Below are 20746 nucleotides of genomic sequence, written 5' to 3'. Positions count from 1 at the left end.
AGAACAACACTAGTGAAGCTTCACCTACAGCCCCTGTCTCAATATGCACACACTTAGAACCCTACGACAGTGCTTCTCTGCCTGGAGGTCTTGACCCTCTTTGGGGGGGGGTCACATATCAGATATTCTAAATTCCAGATATTTGCGCCATGATTCTTAAGAGCAACAAAATTATAGTTCTAAAGTAACAAGGAAACAATCTTAGGGTTGGGTCCCCACAACATGAGTAACTGTATTAAAGGGTTGCAACCTCAAGAAGGCTGAGAACCACTGATCTAAGACATAGCAAGAAAACTGACTGTTATTTGGAATTTTCACTGAATTAAAAATTTTAAGGCACACGGGATGGGACAGCACTAAGTCACACAAATAAGCTTGTCTTAGTGGCCTAAGATGGCCTTAGAGCTCACAGTTCGGAGCCTCTGGTTTACATTGCATTCTACCAAGGAAAAGTTGATCCATCTGGAAGACAGAATAGCTCTACTTTCTTCTTAGTTCAGGATCTCAGTTTATAAAAAACTATCATTAATAATATCCTTCTTTGACATTTAGTTGAAAAATAACGTACATGGTTGTGGTTTTTCCAGCTCCATTTGGCCCCAGCAATGATGTAATGTGCCCTTCGTAAAAGTTCAGATTGAGGTTTTGAACAGCCGTCTTTGAGCCGTACATCTTTGTGACCCCATGAAGGGCAACTCCAACTTGGAGATCTTTAGGTTCAGGTTCAATGTTGGAGGGAAATGCACAGTCAGGACCTGGAGGGAAACCAAAAGGAGAGTTGGAAGCTCATCAGTAAGTAATGGAGCTGGGTTAGACTTTCCTTTAAAAATAGGAGATTATGTAAATATAATCTTTAAATTTAAAAAGGCCAGAAGCAACTGATTTATTATATTCTCTAGCTTCCTTCTGACCTGCTTAGAGAATGAGCAAGAGTACGAAACCATGTTCTCTAGGGTTTAGTATATTAGCCTTCTCTGTTGGAAAAAGCAGTTCCTGAATACAGTATTATAATTTTACAGTTTCTTTTTTTTTAAAAAAAGGATCTTAAATATTCAAAAGACAACCCAGAAGGTTTGCTCTCTGATTGGGAAGGATGAGATCATTATATGAAATAAATGTTTGCAAGATGTAGTTTTACAGTAACAGCGTTTCCTCGGATCTGTGGCTGATAGAATCCAGCCAATTTTCCTATCTATACCTTCTTCAGGCATCGCTACCGCACCCCTCACAGAGGGCATCTTCTCAGATAGACAGTAACACTCTCCCCATGCCAAGAGGCATGAGCTTTGTTCTGTTTTTCTCAGCATCAGCTGAAGGTTATGCTACATTACCCATTTTTGTTTCTTGGTTACTCCTATGAATGGTAGCAGATGGCTAGAGTAAGGGATGCAGGCTATGGGCAAGGAACAAAATATTTCTCTGTGTGAGTCTAACTCGACCACAAAGGGATATCCAGTTCTTGACTTAATTAGCAGCATATGCTAACCAACTGAGCTAATGAGCCCAGGAGAAGGCACAATTCAATGCCTGTAAGAGCGTAAACACATATGCGTAGACATACTCATGCATGACTAAAGGGATGATAATTTTATCATTTAGAAAAATATAATTAAAAGCACCAGACATGCAGCTTTTGGTGCAGATTCTCTTATAATGATGCATACGATTGACTTACTGGTCTTATTGGCGGAAGGGTTGGTGTTCTGCATCATGATGTTGGTAAACATAAGGCCGTTGCTTTTCTCATGCTTCACCTCTGCGCATCCAAATCGCTCTTTCCAATAAGAAGGAAGGATGGGGAAATACCATGGAGCTGCCATGCCATATGTCCCTGTAATGAGAATGCATGAGGAAGAAGGAAATGAGATGGAACACTATGAGTGGTTTAGGAAATTGCTTCATTGTAGAAGACTATACCAACTAAAAGAGTGAGTTCAGCTTACAAAACAAGGCCAAAAAGATCATCTCTTTTTAAAACCCATGTCAGTGAAGTACAAATATATTATAGATTTACTCATTTTAAGTGTGCAGTGGATAGTTTTTGCTCACGTACTAATTCAAGCATCACCACAGTCCAGTGTTTAAACTCATTCTGCAACTCCACAGAGTTCTCACGGGGTCCCTTTGTATGCTCCACAGTCCTATTCCAAGTGCCAGAGAAGCACGGATAAGCTTTTTGTCTCAGGACAGTTTTAAGGTTTTAGTATACTGCTTTGAAGACTGTATTTGAGAAGCCAACTGTTGGTGCATATGTGTTAGCTGACTTACAGTGAAAGCCAGAAGAAGGATGCATCTAGGGAACGCAGGTTCCTACCTGGGAAGACATTCCTGACGTACCAGGCAATAAAGAAATAAATGAAAGAGTCGGCTAGAATTAGACAGCACAGCCAACCAAATGAGGTGGTATCGTCCTGCACAGGGGACTTGTACATATTTTCCCACTGAAGACCTAGAAATTTAACACAGCTATTTAATCCTCTTTGACACATATCACAGAGATAAAATCCTGTTAAAAGAAATTGAACCTACCCACGCCTTGTTCTTCATAGCGTGCGATGTATTGACTTGCATAGCTGAACGCTGTTGGGGACAGCAGGCTCTGGGAAGAAAATGAACAGTGGTGACAGTGCCAGCAGATTTCACCTACAGGGTCTCCAAGTGCTTAAACTGTTAGATAGATAGAAAAAGCTTGAAGCTCATTCTCTAAGTCTGTTTTAAAATACTAAAATCTCTTACCAAAAATACTGCAATGGGAGAGCGTGAGAGACATATGAAAGACTAGAGAGAGCAGAGAGACAGAAAGAAAATGAGAGAGGCAATGAACTTAAAGAATGCTTTTTTTAAGGTTCTAAAACATGTATTGAAGCTTATCAAATATTGCTCAGAAATTTGTAAGGTAGAAAATGACAGAGTAATAGAGTGTGAAGATTCAAATTAACTGACATCGGGGCTAGAAAAATGCTTCTAAACTTATTTCAGGTGATAGAATTATGAATGAGACTACATTAAAATATTTATTGGTTGGATATTGATAATCACTACAAATTATAAATTTAAGATTTAGAGCAGTCAATGTTGAATTAAAGTTATTCATTAAATCGATGTCTATGAACAGTAAAGCCTTAATATGAGGGGAAGTGCCCTTGCTTTCTGGATTTTAAATTCAGTTATATTATTCTTCAATATAGTGTTTCTGAATCAGGAAAAGCAGAAGAAAAGATTCAAACTTGAGTACATTTATCCATCGCTATTCCTTTAGGTTAGGTGTTACTCATGAAAACCAGAAGTATTTTTCATACATGAGAATGGTTCTAGCATGAGACAAACTGATATGTTTAAGGATCCGAACCAGAGAAGACAGAATTCTTGTGATCTCTAAAACATGGCAGGTAACACTCTAACTGATCAAGAACTATAGCTTATCAGCATCACTAGTAGTTTAGAGTCTGTGGGAGGAAATGTTTCCTTTCAGAGCAGACAGCAATTAGAAAGCTCTATCTTTAGAAGAGTTAATTTTTCTATCACTTAATTTTTAATTATGTAAGTGAATTTTGATTTGGAATTTTTTTCATGAACTAAGGGAGGGAGGCATGTATATCACGCAAGGGCACATTTCAACAGTTAACTTACCATGAATACTTTTATGACATAGCTCAACTCATCCTCAACTGTAACCAGAACAATAAATGGGAAAAAGGCAATGACGTAGATGAGGCTTCCAATGAGAGCTGCAATGTTGGTATTATTGAAGAAAACACTGATGAGATAGCTCATGGCAATCACTGAGAAGCTGTAGTCCGAAAAGTACAGGAACAAAATGAAGCCATTTGTTTTGGGAAGTATATTGCCAAACTTGAGTATAACGATGAGGATCACAATAGTAACCAGTAAAAATCCAACACTTTCTATAAGCCAGGCAAAGAAATGGCTGCAGGAGTTCACACCCATCATCTTCATGTACTAGAAGAAGAAGAAGAAAGGAGAGTTAGGTGCTTCTTTGGCTGATGAATTACTAAGTGGCAATTACTTCTGTATGGCGACAAATGTTCAAGAGTCTCCTCATATGTAAAAATAAACATTTGAACAATGTATATGAATTCTTTCTGATTGCTAAGACTTTGTACCAGATCCTCTTGGATTTTAAGTTCTCAGTGTGACACCCCAATAGAGATAATGCTTCTGTTGGAGAAGACTTTTCTTGTGAATAAAAACATACATTTCTATGACCAGTGTGATAACACGGGATAGAGGCTCTTCATTGCAGTCTTGATGACCTGGATTCAATACCAGATCTTAGATGAAGACAAAAAACACAGACTCCTGAAAGTTGTCTTCTAATTTCAAATACACATACAATGGTACACACATGTTGGCTTTGTCTTTCTGTCTCTGCCTTTATCTCTGTCCAGTTTTTTTCTCTCTCATTCAGAAGATAGATAAATAATTGAGTATAGAACTCCTGCTTAGCTGTAGAGGTCCTGAGTTCAATCCCTAGCAACACACACACACACACACACACACACACACACACAGACACCTACCTGAATGCACATCTAGCTTTGAAACTATCTAGCTAACTTCTCTACATTAGAGAGATCTAGAATAGGACACCATATTTCTAGTATCTCCCTTATGATTTTTACAGCATGAACTTGACATTTGCTTAGGTATAAATATTTCAGTCTAGGAAAAAAAAACACCACAGTTTAACTTCAGTCCCAACTGAAATAATAAAAGTCCATATATTCTTAATAAGCCTTAATGAACACTACAACTATTGCTCATGTTTCATGAGTGAAATGGAATAGATGTGGATTATTATTCAAAATATGGCAGTTAGGAGCATGACCTTCTGCCTTTTGTGATAGCCTCATCATCACTAACATCAATGGCTAGTCTGTGCCAGTCTTGGCCTCTTATTTTACAAAAAGGTATTCATACACCCGCAATGGACTCAGGGATCTGAGATACTATAGGTCAGTTTCTCAGCTAATACTCTTTTCTGACTCAGTGATATCCCCAGGGCCGAAACAGTATCATGGCTGTTCGTGGAAAAATGCAAAAGAGTCTGATGACCACACCCCCTTCAACTCCAGTTGTCTTAATGTTGCTACAAGTGGGACACTTAGGGAACCTAGATATTCCAATTTCCATCTTTGACAATTTATGATTAAGATTAGGCTTATAAAGTTAATAATAAAAGAAATGTTTCACTAACAGCTATATAGTTCAGTATTCTATAGGATAAATAATTTTTAATGTCTCTCTCCTTATCCTGTCTAGAAAAACAACAGCAACAGTAATAATATTATACTGAGTATTTTATTCTACAAGTCAAATGTAGCACATTTTGCTTACTGTTTTTTTTCCAGCTTATCACATTTGATAACTCTGCTTGTTCTTGTTACCATGGAGACAGCTACCTGCCTGCCAACAGTCTAAGCAGTGGGCCTTAAGCTAATCACCACTGAGAAAACGTCGGTGACTTCTCCTCTTAACTTTGTCCTCCCCTGCACCTTCTTCTAGTGCTCCTGCTTGGCCCCAGCCTCCTACAATGAAGACTCTGTCTATGTTTCCATGGGAATAGGAGGAGGGGTCAAAGTGAAGCAACTGCATTGAGCAGAGATTCACCATGGAAAGTTTCCCATAGTTGCAAGTCTTTTCTTTATTGAAAATAAAATTACATCATTATTTGTTTTAATAAGCAAAACTCAACGATTTTCCTCTGAAAATTCTTTCCATATTCCTCATTCAGTTGAAGAAAATTATTGTGTCATTTTTGACGACTACACCTCAGAAATACTCATCAATCCCCATGTGATTCTGACTTGCAAACTCTTTTATCCATCCCCGGGTATTATTTGCATTTAAGATTTAATTGCTTATGGATGCTTGAGCATAAGCAATTGGCACACATATATCACTAAACTATTTAATCTTATGTGGCCTATAAAAAAAGCCACAAGTTCTCTCCAACTGCAATGCACATGAGAAATAAACAATGCCGATATATTATTTAAGGTGACTATCACACATCTAGGCTACATCAAGACCACAAAATAAAGTGTACATTATGTGTTTAAACATACTTTTCTCCCCTGGTGACTAGTAACTCCAGTTTAAAGTCTTCGTGCATCTAGAACCCTCTCCATCGCTAGATTTATTAAATGTCAATTTGGCAGGCCTCACAACTAACAGTGAAGGTGCTTATCACAGGAAGTAGGAGACTTTTAAACTCGAGTCGTAATTTTTATTGCCAAGAGCTGGTAAAACTTTGAGTTTGGTTATTTCAGTTTTCACTGGAACAGGCTGAGCTGGGTTCTCCCTGAAGAATTCACAATCGAACATGAAAGTTCAGTGCAGAAGTCCAGGCTTTTACGCCATGAGGACAGCTGTACTCCTAACGAGGAAGAGCTCTGAGAGACAGGTCATCTATAAATCATTTTGAGTTGTGCCGACTCTGTGGTGACAAAGAACACTGAAGTTGTGTGAGGAAGATGGCCCACAGAGAATGACTGGCTGCGCTTTCTTGATGCTATTGGTTCCTCCTCAAAGTGGCAGATGTCAGGTGCCTGCTTTGTAATCAAAGAGTCACTTGTCCCAAGCCTCCCTAACCTGCCAGAGCAATTCGTCAATATCTGATAACCGGAAAAGCCTTGGTACACAGTGGTCCAAGCTGGCCTAGTTTACAGCCGTCGCTAAAAAAGAGGTTCCAGAAGAATTTGCAGGGACATGTTGCCACATTCCTAAGAGGCTTCTGTTCAGAGGCAAACACTGATATAGGAAGAGAAGCCACAAATATTCATATAGTTGCTTGACAGCAGCGTTATCCAGTTCAACAGTAGGCCAAACACTAAGTCATTAGGAATAATGACATCTTTTATTTCAATTTTTAAAATTAATTTTCTCAACGAAAATTATATTAATTTTTAAAAAGTTTTGTGAGATTGAAAATGATGGTGTGGTTATGATAAGGTATGCCTCCAACTCCTGTTAGCAAGGAATTATGTGTGCTATGAAAGCACATAGAGTCTTAGATCAACTAGTTGCAACTACCTCATAAAGCATTTAAAAATAAGATTTTTTCTGTTATAAAAAAATCAACATTTTAGAGCTGTAATATTTTAATTGTTAAAAGAACAGAATATAGAACAAAACTCATAAAGGCCATTTAAAAAAGTGTTTTAAGGCTTAATTTCAAAAATAGGCTTATTGGTTATTAATATTTGTATGCTTCCAAAGGTAAAGAGACTTCTTAGTAGTATATTACAACAGGGTCAAATATTAATGACTTCATTGAGATACAGTCAAATAGGTTTTCTTGCCCCAAATTAAAACTAGTTATAAAAAGAAAGAAGTAAATTTTTTTAACCTTTGTGTTTTAATCTGAATGAAAAAGAAGTAGGATATGGGCACTTTTATGCTTTAACTGAGTATAAAATTATGGCATCAAAAAGCAATTTCAAGTTTCTGGTAACCAAAGAGATTGACCATCATCATTCTGGAAACGTCCTAAAAGTCTGCATCACTGAAGGAAAGCAGCTATGATTTAGCAAAGGGTTGGATGGAGGTCAAGACACTCATGATAGTGATTAACTAGGTTCCTAGCCTTCCCCAGGTCCCTCTCTCTTCCTGAGCACACATAGCCTTCTCCTCTCTGAAAAGGATATAGCTGTGAACTAAGGGCAGTGGAGAGGCCAAGCAGGCATCCTTGGGGACCTGCCACTCATGCCACACCTCCTGCAAACTCACTCCACAGCTCTACTCTGTTCCTTTGAGTTTAGGAGCTCATTGTTTTTAAGATGGGACATTATTTGCATGCCAACAAAAAAGAAAAATTACTGCTGAATAACTCATGCCACTGTGTCAAGTGCATTCTAATTTCAGAGGCTTTAAAAAAAAGAACTGATATCTTCGATAAAGATAATGCAGGTAATCAAACACCTTCTCTGTTATGAGCCATCTTCATCCTATAATATTGTGCTCAGTGAAGACTAGAAAAAAAGAGATACTGAGTTTAGGGACTAAGCTCAAGCAAACATGACTCAAAGCCTCAAGCTCTGATTCCAAGTTCAGTATATTTTTTCACTATGTAACTCTGACCCTATGGATGTGTGGTTAAACTTTGAAGCTGGAAGTGAAGACATTGAGCTAGCACACAGAAATGGCTCACTGTTAAAAATATGTCTTTCATCTCTTCTACTAAAAAAGGAACGAATTGTGCTTTTTTGGGGTGACATACACAGCTGCATTCAAACAGTATCATGTTCTAACACAAAACAAAGTGATGAGTGTGAAATATACTACATATGTGTGCACATAAACCCACACACACACACACACACACACACACACACACACACACACATATATATATATATATATATATATATATATATATATAGAGAGAGAGAGAGAGAGAGAGAGAGAGAGAGAGACAAACTTGTACAATTGTGCTTGTTGTTTTTTATCACGAGTAACATATTTAAGGCAGGTATCTGTTTTAAAGTAGAAAATAGCTCAGTGTCTACTACAGCTTTCTACTTCAAAGTCATCCTTTAATCTTTAAAGACCTACTTTTGAGAATTGGAAACCAGAGACATGCAAGGTAGAAAGGACCAAGCAGCCCAATTAAGGTTTGAAGTGTGAATTCAAACTTTCAGACTGTTATTTGGAAACCATGACATATAGTCTGGAAGACAGTCAGGCTTAAATCAGTTCATGAAACATGTAGCAAATTGCAACTGAAAGATAATTGCAAGAGACAAAGTATACTGGAAAGGGAATTTGTTTTAGAAAAGCAAAATAAACTTCATGCCAGTATCCACGTCTGTATCTGTACCTAAGAAGAGCTTGCTTGGTTATCATGTCAGAATCTTTCTGCCTTGATAGTGTCAGTATCTAAATTGATAATCCTTGTCAGAATCTACAGCCTATAGGTAATTACTCTGAAAAATATTACTGTGAGAATCATAATTATATTCATATTTTATTCAATATTATTCTGATTTTGTCTTCTCAGAAATACCCATCAAATGTCCTTTTTGTCACTTTTTGTGAAAACAAACTAATGACTACCTTTGTGATTTGTAAAATGTTTGTCTTTCTCTTTAATTTGCAAGGTGTGGGCTATGCTGACCGAGTCTGAATAGTCATGAAAGTCACAGTAATTAGCTGTTCTATGACTAGGACCTATTCACAACAAGAGAAGATTCTCAACATACCTCATGGAGCCGAAGGTCCTTTTCATAAACAAGCTTTTTAACAAAGGCAGCTATAAACACAACCCAGGCGACCATGAGCACGATCGGAAGGGATTAGGAGACACTGGTGAGGAAGCTGTGGAGCAAAACAGAGGATCCAGGCATCAAAATAAATGCTGGCCTGCAGGCTGCAAGGTGCAAGAAGCTCACACCTTCACATGTGGAGAGTACACTTGCATTAGGGAGCTCAGAATAAATATTAACATGGCTCTGCTAATTATGGGCTGGGGAATATTAACTTTTAAGGAAGTTCATAAATATTGTTAAACTAAATTTCCCAAATTAAAATAACACAAAATCTAGAAAATTTAACTTAAAGTACAAAGAATTTGGATTTTTCAAAGATGTTTCATAGATGGTATAGAAATGCCTTTTTTGGCAACTAATTGAAGTTGAGGGACCTTGAAAGCCCACCAGCCTTACATGTATCTCTGAGTTGCCAGTTATAATGCCTAAAAGATCTTATTTGGTGTGGCCTCATGTTGGCCACATAGCAGAAATACCCTTCAACCTTATAAAACAGAGTCATGGTCCCAACCTGAAACCTATTCATTTATTTTAATGGAAAGACCAGGAATGTGCCTGTGAACAGCTTCCCAGATGCTGATGGTGGTGGTACCCAGGAGACCATGGTTCTGACAATCACAGCCTTCCAATGGGAGAGGCAAAGGCAGCCCTTCACAGTGAGCTTCCGCATTAATCTGCTTTGCATCTTGGGCTGGCCAAAGTCTTTCTTTAGAGGAAGGTCGCAAGACTATTCTTAGACACTCATGAAAAATGCAAATTATTAATGGACCATGAGGTCACTAGCACTTTCTATCACTTTAGTGTGCAGAAATGCATTGCTACTGAGAAGTATGCTCTTCAGGGGGAACGGATATATATAATTTGTTTCCTCGAGCAGATGTTTATAACAGAACATTTGTTAAATGAGTTTTATCTTGGACCAGGTCCATTCCTGTTAGTTTCTGGCTGTAGAATTAGGTAAGGGCTCCTATTTGTTAGTAACAGTGCTCTTGTAATGTTTCTTCCAAATGTGTTTTTAGGTCTGGTCGAGTACTGAGAAAATGTGGGTACCGTCATCAGATGGCCCAGGGCCGGATCAGCCATAGGTCTTAGTCAACTGACTCAGGCTCTCGCGTATCATTTTTATCTGAAATCTGTGGGCAATGAGACTGCTTCCATTTAACTGAATAGGGATAAAGGAGGAACAAATGAAATAACATATGGGAAAGAATTTAGATTTATATACAAGGCATTTTGATCTTATTTTCCCACAGGATGCAAAAAGCATTCCTTAAAGAAACATCCAGGGATGCTCTGTTTTAGGTTCTAAACATATGGCAAAGGCTCAGTAAATGTCCTCCCTCTGTTTGATATTTCAAGGCATAAGGGAGTAGTCCTCGAAGTGGGTTTGACCTCTAGCAAGGCATGCAGGTCTGCTCACTTACTTATCTTTCATGAAGCAGGGATAGGGAACCGCTTGAACCTGCACGGCAACTTCCTGGGAGTTCCTTCCTGTTTGCAATTCAATGATGGCCCTTTCAATACTATCCTGCAAATAAATGAAAGCCCGGCCATAGATCTGGTTGTGCGATGGAGAATTGTGTGGCCCTGGGGCCCAAATCTTGGTTCTGATGCTCCTCGTGGTCTGTGCAGTCTTCAGACTCATGCGGATGGTGTATTTTACGATAGGAGGAAGAGATACATTTTCAGAGTCGTAGCCTCTATATGAGCTTCTGTTAGACGGAAGCTTAAAAATGACACCTAGAAATAAACCAGCAACAACAGCACAAGAGTTACTCCATGGGCAGCGTCACTCGCTGGTCAGAGGGCACACGAGGGAGCAGCCAGACTACTGAGTTAGTAACAAGATGGTGAACTCAGGCTCTCGGTTTAGTAGGATGGTTCCTAAGAGGTGTCAGCCTCAGGGGTTCAAAGCTGGAGTTAGGAATATCGTCACAAAGGAAGTGACAGATTAAATAGATCACTGTAAACCAGTTACTTAAATGACAAAAAAATCCTCTTAGATAGGCAACCTTGACTGGCAATGAGGCTAGGCTAAACTTCACCCTTAAGTGCAATGCTTTCTATTCTTAATTTTTCTGCAGTGAGATATTTGTTGAAGGTTTCTTGTACTTTGCCAGTGTAGCGGATTGACTAAATGAAGGGTTCTCATTGATACTGACATCAGAAAGGGCACCAATCCTCAGGCTACGCTCTTTTGAGTTCTGGATGAAAGAGGTTAGAAAAGAATGTTGCCCGTTATAGTACAGAGAGACTCTCTAATCCAGCGGGACAACACTTACTTCCGAAAAGTTCATTGCTTTTGTAGAGCTTTTCAGCCACCGTCTCCATTTCCTCCACAGTGTCTGCTGCCTGAATGCGGTCATACAGCACACAGGAGGAAATGTTCACTGTCAAGGAAGACAGCGTGTTAAGCTGGTCAATGATGTCAATGTTGTTCTCGAGTTTCAGCCTGAGAACATCTAAAGAAGCAAAGAGAGAGAGAGATTATTATCTTTATTCCAGAAGTAGTAACAAAATATTGAGGGCATTTATTTATTTATTTGTTGCAAATGGTACCCATTAACCTAAATTGTAACAATCAGGTAGCACTGTAGAATTTCCTTTGAAAATATTTAGAATTCTATGCTGGGATTTGATTCCTGCTACCCCCACGGTAAATAAACAATAAAGTCTTATCTGACTCATCTCTATTCGTGTCTAAATTAACCCAGACAAAAAGATCAAGATTTAATATTAAGTAATTACTCCAGAAGAAAGAGGGTTTAATTATTCTGCAATTGGAGGATTCCTTGTGAGGAAAGCAGTAGGGACCAAGGGTAGATATGAAATCACGAGTTAACAAATCATTTGACCAATTAAGTTTTTATTAATTTGCTCATCATGAAGTCTGAGCGGCAACTGTCATAAATCCTTTCTAAACAGCTTCCTTACCTTATCCAAAATCAGTCCTTGTTCCTCACAGAGGGCAGCTTCCTAAATACCTTTCTCAATACATTTAGAAGTAAAAGCCTTTACTTGATGGAGATGCTGAAAGGGAGAGCTATACTGCTGTTGAACACTGTAGCCTCCAGCGGATACTGGGAGTCAACATAACAAAAAAGGAGTCTCTAGACCTGTTGGTAGGTGAACTCAAGGAAAAGCTTTGGAGAGGCAGTAACAGCTCCCAGGTCTAACTGTATAATCTCTTATCTATGTAATTATATTACAAGTCTCATTGACAAACATATATGTGTCTGTGTGTATGCATGTATGTATGCACATGTGTTTGCATATTTGCAATCAGTTTTGAGCATCAAACTCAGGCCTTCAAATGTATCATGCTTGCTGCTGTACTTATTTTAATCTGATTTTAAATTCCAAGCCTCATCTTTTATTTTAAAAGTTAGGGATGATAAAATTTATTTAAGAACTTTATAGTTTATCCCTGATTTTTTTTTTATCAAATGGTGACTTACAGTTTACTTTTGGAAAACAAATCCCCTAATACCTCTCTTTAACCAAATTAGCTTGGCTATCATCAAATGCATGCAATTATACATCATATGGCTACCTGCTAATATAGACATAATTCTTCCCTACCGGCTTGCTACCTAAGTCATATGTGTCCCAGAGGTGCTGGGGAGGAAGAGGGTATTTGCTCTGCTGCTGCCAGTTTCTGATGCTCTCAATCCCTTCTTCATCCTTGTGGTTGCATAGCAACAGTGAATCAGACACAGCCTGAATTAGATGTCTTGCATCTTTAGGTTGAAGGTGGGGACTTGGCAGAGGGAATATGTAAGTTCAGACAGCTGCCTTTGATTCTCTGCAGCTTCTTCCTTTTAAATGACCTTGAGAGGAAGATCCAACCTTGAATACTTATTTAGGCTTATTTTCTTTTGAGTCTCCCCATTTGCCTTTGTTAACTCTATAGCCTTTTCCAGTTACATCCTGGTGATGCCAAGGCCAGCGGAGATCAAATGTTAAATGCTGCCAGAAACCGTCTCTCCTTCCCACACTTGTGAGGACTGACTTTTTATTGAGTTATCAAGGAAGGGAAAAAAGTCAAATGTGCTACCTTACTTCTGCCTTCCCATGATGAAGGTAAAAGTTGGGTTTACACAATGTCTTGCTGCAGAATCACTGAAATGAATGATGACAAGAAGTGTTTCCAATATCACTACTCCTAATTAACGGGAAACATTGTAGCCATGTCTAGGGTCCCATGTTTCTTCCAGGAGCCAATAAAAAACTAAAGGCAGAAGAAAAGGGAAGTTCTCTCACAGGTACAGGGCACTAGGTCTCTTCCCCCATTCTGATGTGCAGTGAATGAAGTTCTACTGTGTGACGGGACTCACCAAGGTCATCAATCTGCTTCAGGAGTTCAACAGCATCGAGTCCCACGGAGAACTTTACAAAAACTTGCACAAAGGGGTTTCTTAGAGTATTCTAAAATTAATAATAAGAGCCAGTTTTAATATGAGAAGAAAAATGTTTAATCATTGCCACTCTACGAACGACCTTGGAACAGTAAAGCAGCCACCACCAGGCGTTGTTAAGGCACCTGCTTGTGGGCTCATACACAAAGATTTGAAAGAATGAGCGTCTGTTTTTCACACAAATTGCTCAGGTTTATAAAAGTGTCCAGAGGGAACCAAAATTATTTTTAACATCAAAGAATTATACTCAATGTAACAGAATTTTTCTCAGCGCTAATAAATTACTTCCTTTTAAAGATATGCTATAAATAATGTGGTTCGGGGTATATTTCGTTCTCCTGAGATGAATAAAAGCAACAGCTGACATTTGCAAAGTCTGCATGACATTTGAACTCATAACTGCTTGGTATTCTAGCTACTCCTCCCCAGCTGTGAGGAGCCTCCTTCCTGGCTCCGGGTTGTCTTTCTAAAGTGGAGGACAAACGACTCATCAGAGAAGTCAGTGTCAATAGACTGTTATAGTACCTGTATTGAACAACAACTATATAGTCATGGGAAAAGATCAGTAAAACCAGCCTCCACTCCGCTGAAACACTGATAGTTTAAAGTAATAATTTATTTAAAATATTAAAGCTTCTATTGTTATTTTCCAATCTAAGAGACATAGCTTCTACCCTGAAACCATCACTAACTCTTTCACAGTGAGCTAGGCACTACTATGCAGATCTTTAACACACCTCAAAGAGAATACCATTCTTACCGTTTTCCCTGTATCTTTTGGATGTGTGTGTGTGTGTGTGTGTGTGTGTGTGTGTGTGTGTGTGTGTGCACCCCAGTGATTGAACCCAGAGCCCAGAGCCTGAGCACTGTGGAGCAAGCACTATACCACAATGCGAGGTCATCTGATAATGCTTCAAATGTCGAACTCCCTGTGAATTTACAAAGCTGAGTTTTTCCTCAAGAACTGAGAGTAGAAATTTATCCTTTTCTGGAGTAGAGATGCTTCAGTTATCTGATAGTTTCACTGTGAAGATGGCTCGGAGGTTCTAACAAATTCAGCACTTTGGAACTATTATGTACAACATATGTTCTTTGGTAATTCAGCACTTTAGCCAACATAAAAAATTTCCCTAATAAAATAATGTGTGTGGACTACTTTTTTCCCTCTCCATAGATAACAAATTTTTAGGAGAAAAGAGCAGTCTTCTATTTAGGAGAATACATAGGGCAAAAACATTCTATTCAAGAAACTTTGTTATATGAGACTCACTAGAAAAGATCCACTACAAATGAGTATTCTTTAGCTTAGGATAGTTAAATTGGACAGCATATTGTGGGGGACATGTTTCATGGAAAATACCCTTCATTTTATACTTATTAAATATATTGATGGTTTATATTTATTTTCTAATTCATACTAGAAATGTAACTACCTATGCACTCACTGTTAGTCAAAACAAACTGAAGAAAGCAGCTTCTAGGTACAATTTTCCTGAAAACTTAAATGAAACAAATGAGTCATCCTGGCTTTAATTTATTTGCATGGTGATAAAAACAGGCAATATGTATATGTATATCTATATGTATGTATGTACATATAACACACGCATTGTATACACCACATATGATATATAATAAACATATACAATACATTATATATAATATGTATAACATATATATAATGCATATTATATTTGAGTGTTATATATATTGCAAACCAAGAATATTTTAGATATATACCTTCCCTCCAGAGACAGTGTGACAGTGTCTTGGACAGAATATTTGGATATATATATATATCCAAAATATTCTTGGGCTCCGTCGGTTTTATGGGGGTCATCTCTTTTCAATGTAAACCACTTTCTCCTGAGTACAGCCATTACTATCATTACTGACATACTTTTCTTCAGCTGATAACAGGTTAGCTCTGCTGCTTGCTCTTTAGTTGTCAAAAGTTCTGTTTGTGATTGGACCACTTCCCTAAACTGTTATAAGTATTTTCAGAAAAGCCTGCATCTTTTTTTACAGGAATCACAAATCATACTTTTCAAACTGATGTGCGCATAGTTGCGCCGTCAAACCTGTAACTACACCGGCATGATCATCACGAGTGGCTGAGTGAGGACTAAATTTAGAAGGGGCCGATTTATTAGAACATTTTTCTAGGTGTGTTTTTTTATTCATTATGACAGCACCTGTGTGCAATTTATGCCACATGCTTCAACTAAAGAACCCCTGACGTTAGATGCCTTCTAGAACATTAAGACTCCAGAAATTCTAAAACCAATTAGTACCACAGAATAACTTAAAAGAGAGATAGCTTGAGCACATTCATGCCACACTAATTAAAGTCATTAAGTGAGTGATTATAGCACTAGTTCTAGTCACATCGGTGTGTAAAAATTCTCACCTCTAAGGTGGTAGAGAGACACGAAGGTCTAGAAGGAAGGGAGGAGCTACAAACGTGAATGAGAAATCTGCTATTCTGTTTCTGACGCCATCTCTTGAGGAAGGCTATCCTAATCATTTGAAAATGGATGCTAAGTTACAATCTTCACATAATAAAGGTGATTAAAATATCAAAGAGCTGTATTTCCCAGGGAGGTGTACGGCACAGAGATCTAGTACCTGGAGCATTGGAATTGTCTGGTTTAGCAGGTGGAAGGAATTCATGAAGATTGGTGACTTATCCATCCACTCCTGAGATTTTTCTCTTAATTCTGCCAACTGCTTCAGAGTTACATTGGACTTAAAAACAAAGAAACAAGAGAGATCTGGTCAATTAGTATCTTTCATGTATTTCAATACAATATACAACTTTTGGTATATAAAAATAGCATTAAAAGGTAAAGATTGTTAAAAAAAAAAAAGAAAAAGAAAATCATTGTCAGACCTTTTCTATGTGTTCAAAAGTTTCAAGTGATAAAGCTTACAAAGATCAAGATCATTTATAAAAATTCTGGAAATTTTAGGGCTTGCTTGATGTCCAACATGAATTTATAATAAAAATGGAACCCTCCCCAGAGTCCTTACAAATTTTCCTTTCTACCAATGTTAAACTTCAAATCACTACTAAAGTGAGTTCACAGACATAGGAAGGAGTTTCTTATTCAATTAAATTTTCTAAGTTAGAAGGCAAAGTAAAGATGCTCTTGTTTCTTGTTCCTGGGAACAGGTACATCACAGCCTTTTAGGAGGCCAATCTGGAAAGAACTATCCAAATGAAGCACAGCCAAGCGTGGTGGTGCATGCCTACAACGCTAGCACGTGGGAGGAGGAGGCAGGAGGATCCTGAACTCTCAAGGATAGCATGAGCTGCATAGCAAGACCCTATTTCAATAAGACAAATTAAAACAGCAACAAAATGTCCTAAAACCCTTCAATTCTAGACATTAGCCTTACTGAAATAAAATACCAATTTCACAAAATGCATGCGCATGTGTTTTGTTGGCCACAGTGTTTATATTAGCACAGACCCAAAACCATATGCCAGAAATAAAATGAATCTTTTCATAAGCATTTGATTATGAGATATGAGAATATAAGAATAAAATAAATGCATTTCATGCCATTAAAAATCTCTTTAACATCTGTAAAAATGAAAGAATTTAGCTAGCTCTATTGAGTTAAAGGACTTCTTACCACATGAAAGATTGGAGACTAGGGTTTTAAAAACATTAAAAGGGTGAGGGGGAATCTATGCTTGACCAGTGAGAGTGACATCATTTACATGAAATCTGGGGTGTATACACCCATAAGATGAGTAAGGTATTAAGTCACAAACATTCAAAGCAACAACACTCAGTGGTAATTTCCTGTTCATTTTCTGTAGTCTCAAACGTAATGTCAGACTCCCATCACCTATAATTTAATGACCAGGCGACACGAAGGCAGATTTTCTTTTCACTTTCACTCTTTAGCTTTTAGAAGAATAGGTGTATAATTCAAATATTTGAAGCTATTTTTTTTAGAGCAGGGGGGCTGGGCGGGGCTCAACCTCCAAAGCCTCCTGTCTCTGCCTCTAAAACACTGAGACTACGGCCGTGCTCTACATGCCTGTCTTCAAGCCAAGCTTACAGGTATTTTCTTTTCTTTTCAGTGGTGTGCACTGAGCCCAGGGCCCTTTGCATCTCAGCCAAGCACTCTACCATGGAACACCATGTCCACCCTTAAAGCCAACTTAAAAGTGAGGGGAAGTAATTACTGTAATATGCTAAGTATGGTTCCTGATGATATTGTTTATTTCAACATGTATCTTTGTTATAATTTAAAAATATTAAATCGTACAACCAATTATGAAGTCAATAATCTATACTTTAAGAACTAATTTTTATTTGAATGAGTTAAACAATCACATATCTTAATATGATTTTTAAATATACTTTGAACATTTGACATTAATTGAAAACTTTTTGGCTTTCTTAGATACACTAAAAAGTCTGGGGTCTAGCTGTACCTAATTTCATTCCCAAGTGTCAAGGTGGTTGATTTCACCAGAAACTCCCACTTGGCATAACTTATACCCTACCCCATTCACAACTACCTAGGGCCAAAGTAAAGAATTATCAAAGTTTTCAAACACCAAGGGCAATGATGATGGTAGAGAAGACATAAGTCAGAATCCCCTAAAATAAATTTAGAAGTTGGCTACTTTAGAACAGAAACAGTACACCACATAGAAACATTGAGTTTGACAGCCAAACCTTTTCCATAATGGCCTTTGTAGCTGGGTTATATGGTGCATATAAAATCTTCCCCAACAACATTGGTTTCAAGAATGCCCAAATTACAGGTCCAGCAGGCATGTTGATGATGTCTTTGTAAAGGGAGAAGCAAAATGGTGCTGGAAATTAAAAGCAAAATGAAATCAGCGAAGTATTAGGCACAATTGTTATGCATCAATCATTATGATTTAGAAGAAAACAAAAAAATCATTTCTAGGTACATTCCATATCTATTTATTTATAGAGAATTGGTTCAACTTATATTGCCTAAAATTTATGTCTTCGAACTTCCTACAGTGATAACGATATGAGGCATCTGGTGTTGAAAGCAGAGTAGCAATTGTTTTTTTAGGTGGGAAAAGTAGAAGCTAATAAGCAAGCCCAGAATAAATGGTGGCATTTTGCCAAGAAGAAACACAAAGATTTCAAATCATATTTCAGACTTGCCTCTAACAGATCCATTTGCCTGCACTTAATTTTCCAAAAATACACAAAACCCTACTCCTGGGACAGTCCCAGATACGTGAGAGCCATTCACAGCTTTTTGGTGAATGAATAAAAAGATGAATGAATGAGTCAACCCAATTGCTATACTAAACATCCATATATAACCTGGAAGAGCTCCTAAGATCACATTTTGTATCTCAAAGTTTATAGATCAAGTAAATGGTTTTGATATGCGATAAACAGTTATGCTCGGCTGCACACACGCAGGCCTACCATATGCCATTTAAACGTCTAATGCTAGAAAGTTTGGGGAAAATATTGACCTGAGAATATTTAAAACAAGCTTTTGCATTTTCTACTGGCAAGAGTTCCTAGTTATGGCCCCCAGATGCTAACCGCAGAGCAGTGTAGGTTAACAATAATGTGATCAGTGACAGGCTGCATGGATGACGGTGTCCTACACTGCAGCATCACCTGCTGGTGTGCCGGCTGGCTTGTCTTGTTTGTCTATGATCCCACAATGACCAAGCCACCTAATGACACATTTCTCAGGGCACATGTCTATTGTTAAAGTGATCTATGACTGTACACTCTGTCGTGTAGAGAGCCCGACAGCTCTGAGACCTCCAAGTTCAGTGACCTTGGGCGGGTTATTCAGTATCTTTACACCCCTATTGCCATCATTAAGATGCAACCGTGTAGACATTACCTCATGGGGTGGCTGTGGCGATGGCATGAGTTAAAAGGCAGGACACGCAGCAAGAACTGCATAAGTGTTTTCTATTTTTATTCTGAGATAAAATTAATACTTCATTTACCATCAGATGTGGTGACAGAACATGCAATGCTCTTGTCATTAAAAATAATTATCATACTTATTGTAAGGTACACTCACTAGCATTTAAGGGAATTCCTTATTTTGCAGCAATCTCTTCTTTAGTCAATTTATAAGTTAGAAAATCTTTGGTGTGGTTGCCTTTTGGCTTCTGGGAAGAAGGCAGCATGGAGGTTAAATACTCCGTGGTAATCCCTTGGGAACAGAGCGCTTGGGAGATGGTACTGAAAGATCCTGCTGGCGTGTTCATCCGGGTGCTTCTGTCCATGGCCTGGAAGACAATGTCCAAGAGTTATTAATGTTACCTGAGCCACATGTGCTCTGGAAGACAACACAGAGAGAAAAGGTGGTAAGGCTATAAGTTTCCATAGTTTCTTTAAGCATGAATGGCAAACCTAACTACAGAATGATAAGCCTCACTGGCTTGCGCACCAAACATGACCAAAGCGCGATTTTTCCTCCAGTGAGTTTCTGTCTTAAAGGTGTTATGTTGATAACTGAATTTATTGTACCCAATCTTAAATAAAAGTCAGCATAGCAGGAAGAATTTCTCGGGAATAATATTACCGAGTGACTCTTCTACCTGTGTTAATGGAACACTCCTGGACAGATGCATTTGTTTCAGGGATCTCATTCTGTCTAGCAGGGGATGTGCACCAGACGCCAACTGATTGAGGGTCTTTTTCAGCTTTATGAAAAGCTCCATCATCCTTTCCACTGGCTTCTGGTCTTTCCTTGGGAAAAACACCTAATGGGAAAAGAACAAAAGTGAATGATTGATATGGAAGTACTAGAACCCCATGGATGGGTGGCAAGATCATAAAACAGAATGGCCTCTTAGGAAAATGCTCCTGAAAGTCTAGTGAGCAGGTAAATAGAGATTTTTCCATAGCAAACATTCCATTTCTAGATATTCACCAAAGCAAAGGGGATCCAGAGAAAGACTGGTACATGGACAGTTATAGGCTTTGCCTAGCAGAATTTATCCTTAAATGCAATATAATATGGGGTATACAAAAAAGGAAATGCTGA

General features: G+C 38.2%; 1 protein-coding gene across 1 annotated transcript in view; it reads right to left on the bottom strand.

The window, feature by feature from the left end:
* The window catches only part of Abca12 (ATP binding cassette subfamily A member 12), a 161768-nt gene that overhangs the window by 41130 nt on the left and 99892 nt on the right, over positions 1–20746 (bottom strand). Inside the window, 13 exon segments of the mRNA XM_050154267.1 lie at positions 569–755; positions 1676–1831; positions 2315–2449; positions 2530–2599; positions 3631–3960; positions 9225–9339; positions 10715–11030; positions 11573–11752; positions 13628–13718; positions 16337–16456; positions 18412–18551; positions 19775–19985; positions 20298–20462. Coding sequence (XP_050010224.1) covers positions 569–755; positions 1676–1831; positions 2315–2449; positions 2530–2599; positions 3631–3960; positions 9225–9339; positions 10715–11030; positions 11573–11752; positions 13628–13718; positions 16337–16456; positions 18412–18551; positions 19775–19985; positions 20298–20462 — 2216 coding nt within the window.

The sequence above is a fragment of the Alexandromys fortis genome, unplaced genomic scaffold, assembly GCF_014885135.2.
Source record: "Alexandromys fortis isolate MF-2015 unplaced genomic scaffold, M_Fortis_MF-2015_v1.1 scaffold_40, whole genome shotgun sequence".
In the NCBI taxonomy this organism is placed as follows: Eukaryota; Metazoa; Chordata; class Mammalia; order Rodentia; family Cricetidae; genus Alexandromys; species Alexandromys fortis.
The sequence above is the reverse complement of the archived record's forward strand: the minus strand, read 5'-3'. Positions and strand labels throughout refer to the sequence as shown.